The 3,355-nt window shown below is 39.6% G+C and overlaps 1 protein-coding gene across 1 annotated transcript; it reads right to left on the bottom strand.

The window, feature by feature from the left end:
- Positions 1-2,867: 2,867 nt before the first annotated feature.
- Positions 2,868-3,325, bottom strand: LOC106315254 (glutathione S-transferase T3-like). The gene is made up of 2 exons (XM_013752999.1): positions 3,309-3,325; positions 2,868-3,267 (listed from the first exon to the last, which is right to left on the bottom strand). Exons 1-2 carry the CDS (start codon positions 3,323-3,325, stop codon positions 2,868-2,870), a joined length of 417 nt encoding a protein of 138 aa, XP_013608453.1.
- Positions 3,326-3,355: the final 30 nt, after the last annotated feature.

A 3,355-nucleotide genomic window follows, 5' to 3' on the forward strand; every position in this document is an offset into this window, starting at 1 on the left:
CAAATAAGTCTCCTATCTCGCATCTGTTATCGAGACAGAACTTTCTTCAGCCTCTTGTGATGTAATACTTGCCGCCTGATTCGCTAAATCGCAAACTCACATTCCATGAATTTCCCTCTTTGTTCACCAGTATCGTCTCTTTGCATTGTTTATGCAAAGCAGTAGAACTCGTAGCTCCCACAGGAAGGTACTGCAAACAAATAATGTAAAGACACATAATAGATTAAACTATTTATTTTACTAACTAAATTGACTCACAAGTTTGTCTTCTTTTAGATTAGAAGCAGTGACCTCAGCCAAAAAACAGTAGTCAAATGAAAAAGAAGACATTGCCCCGGTTCGTCCTGAAAAAAAAGATACAATGATAAATATAAAGAAATCAAGAAACACTAATTAAACATAAAGATACATTAATTAAACATAAAGATACAATAATTAAACATAATCAAGGAATTGAAAAAATACAATAATTAAACATAAATATAGAAAAATTGTTAATCTTCATCACCAAATTTATTCCAAATATTTTGAATTAAATCATTCTTCAATCTTTCATGCGTTTGCCTATCACGAAGATCATTCCGAGTGGGAAAGATATTGTTCAGATTTGTTGGCATCTCGGTTTCCACCTGTGAACTTCTCATGACGTCTCCTTCTTCAAATTCAGATATATCAATACGAGAGTATCCATCCCGTTCATCTTCGACTATCATATTGTGGAGTATGAGACAAGCTCTCATAATCTTCCCTATCTTTTCTTTGTTCAATGTTTTAACCGGATTTCTAACAATTGCAAATCGAGATTGCAAAACTCCAAAAGCCCGCTCCACATCTTTTCGGGTTGCTTCTTGAACTTTAGCAAATAAATCATGTTGAGGAGTTTGAGGGAGTGTGATGGATTGGATAAATGTCGACCATTTTGGATATATACCGTCTGTGAGGTAGTACGCCAACTTATATGTGTGTCTGTTGACCTTGTACTTTACCCTCGGAGCTCGACCTTGTAAAATGTCATCAAAAACAGGAGATCGATCGAGGACATTAATATCGTTTAAAGTACCTGCAGGACCAAAAAATGCGTGCCATATCCAAAGATCGTGGGAAGCTACCGCCTCTAAGATAATTGTTTGTTTTCCTGATCCACGTGCGTATTGTCCTTTCCAAGCGGTTGGGCAGTTTTTCCACTCCCAATGCATACAGTCAATGCTCCCGACCATCCCAGGAAACCCTCGTTTCTCTCCAATATCGAGTAGCCGTTGGAGATCCTCCGGTGTGGGTCGTCGTAGATACTCATTTCCGAATAATTGTATAATTCCGTCTGTGAAATTATGTAAACACGAAAGTGCAGTGGTCTCAGCAAGTCGGAGATATTCGTCAACGGTGTCAGCTGCATTACCATAAGCAAGCAGGCGAATAGCAGCAGTACATTTTTGTAGTGCCGTAAGACTCCATCTCCCGGTTGCATCTCTTCTTTGCTGAAAGAATGGAAAGTACTCTTCTAGGCCATGAAAAAGACGCAAGAATAAATTCTTATTCATGCGGAAACGGCGTCTGAAAATTGCAATCGAGAATGTCGGATCTTCGCCGAAGTAGTCATTCCATAATTGGTCTTGTCCTCCTTCGCGGTGTCGTTCAACATACTGACGTGTCCTTTGTGGTATGGTTTGGGTCTCCACTATGTCGTTGTATATTTCTTCCACGTATTCATCACAAATTTCGTCCAATCTTGCATCGACTTCATCGGATGAAGATGATGACATTTCTAGAAAATAATTATCTTAAACAAATAAGATTGGATAGACATTTTTATTATAGTTTTAACCAAAATATATTTTTAAGAGTTAAAAGAGTGGTTTAAATAAAAGGATCAATAAGAAACTCAACCACGATGTGGGAATGTGAATTTTATAAGAATATAAATTACCTCCACATCTATAATTTTACAAGTCCTCATTGAAACTCAAAGTTCAACATTGGTTTAGTTTGACTCGTAATGATGTGAAACTCGTTTTGCCTTCAACTTCAAACCTTTGAATAAAAGTAATCAAATATCTCATTGATTTTGGTTGAATTACCATCGAATTATAACTTTTGAATTATGGAGAAAACTAGCAAACAAGTTGTTTGCAAACTAGCAATGGTCCGAACAAGCAAAAACTAGAAGGGATCAGACAATCATTCAAGTAAAGAGGATACAAGTTGTTTTCCCAAGTTTGAAAACAAAGAGAGTAGATTACCTAAACTGCAGTGCAGTAGTAGATAAGAACAACTTGATTAGAATAGCTCCGAGGAAAACAAAGAGAGTAGATTAATACAAACTCTCAGAGACAACTACTACACTACTACTTATACTAAAGGAAACAGAGTCATCCGTGACTCCTTCAACACCCGTGACTCCTTCCCACATGCGTCAGACCAAATGCACCTGTGCCTCCTTCCCACATGCGTCAACCTGTCAAAACAGAGTGACAAGAGTTAGTAAGCATTTTAAAAAATATCAATTTGGATCAAATAACAGAGTGATCAAGTACACAAAATAGTTATAATACCTAAAAAGCAAGATTAATAAAAGATCATAACATTTCTGACATTAGTTTGAGCTTAAGACTGGTTTCCATTTCAGAGAGAGGTTCTGTTTTTGCGAGTAAACGATCAAGAAGCTTTTGTTTAGACAGTTTTTGTTTAATTTCTAAAACCCCCTGTAGCTGCGACAACTCCTCCTCCCTGCCACTCTTCTTCTTCTTACCGTCTTTCGCAGCCTTTACCCCGGGTGGTCTAACCTCTGGATCGAGAAATTGCTCTTCTTCTGTATCCACCTCCACAGCTTGTTTGCGCTTCTCCTTTGCCGGATAAGAGGAGCACCATTTCTAGTCGTGCCTCAACTCCCTCCAGCAGTGATCCATGGTGAACTTGTAGCCGGCCGTTTTGAAGAAAATGTCTAACGCCGTTTTCATCACATCATCATCGTTTTGCCCACTTCTCTGCTCCCTCAGAGCCGCATCATAGGAGCCAGCAAACTTGGCAACGTCGCCGTTTATCCTTGCCCACCTCTGCTTGCAAGACATTAGTTCTCTCCGTATTGTCCCAGCGAGGAGGGGACTAGCGTTGTAGTACTCTACTATACGGAACCAGAAAGCACCGGCTTTCTGCTCGTTGCTCACCACAGGGTCCTTACTGGTGTTTAGCCAAGCACCAATAAAGATTTTATCCTCTGTGGGAGTCCACTTCCTCCTCTCAGAGGGATTAGAATTCACACCAGACTTAGCACTAACGTCGGTACCAGACAGCACAGGAGACGCAACAGGAACCTCGCTACCAGACTCATCAGGACCTTGACTACCGAACCAAAAAGGTT

This window comes from Brassica oleracea, chromosome C9, assembly GCF_000695525.1.
Source record: "Brassica oleracea var. oleracea cultivar TO1000 chromosome C9, BOL, whole genome shotgun sequence".
NCBI classification, from domain to species: domain Eukaryota; kingdom Viridiplantae; phylum Streptophyta; class Magnoliopsida; order Brassicales; family Brassicaceae; genus Brassica; species Brassica oleracea.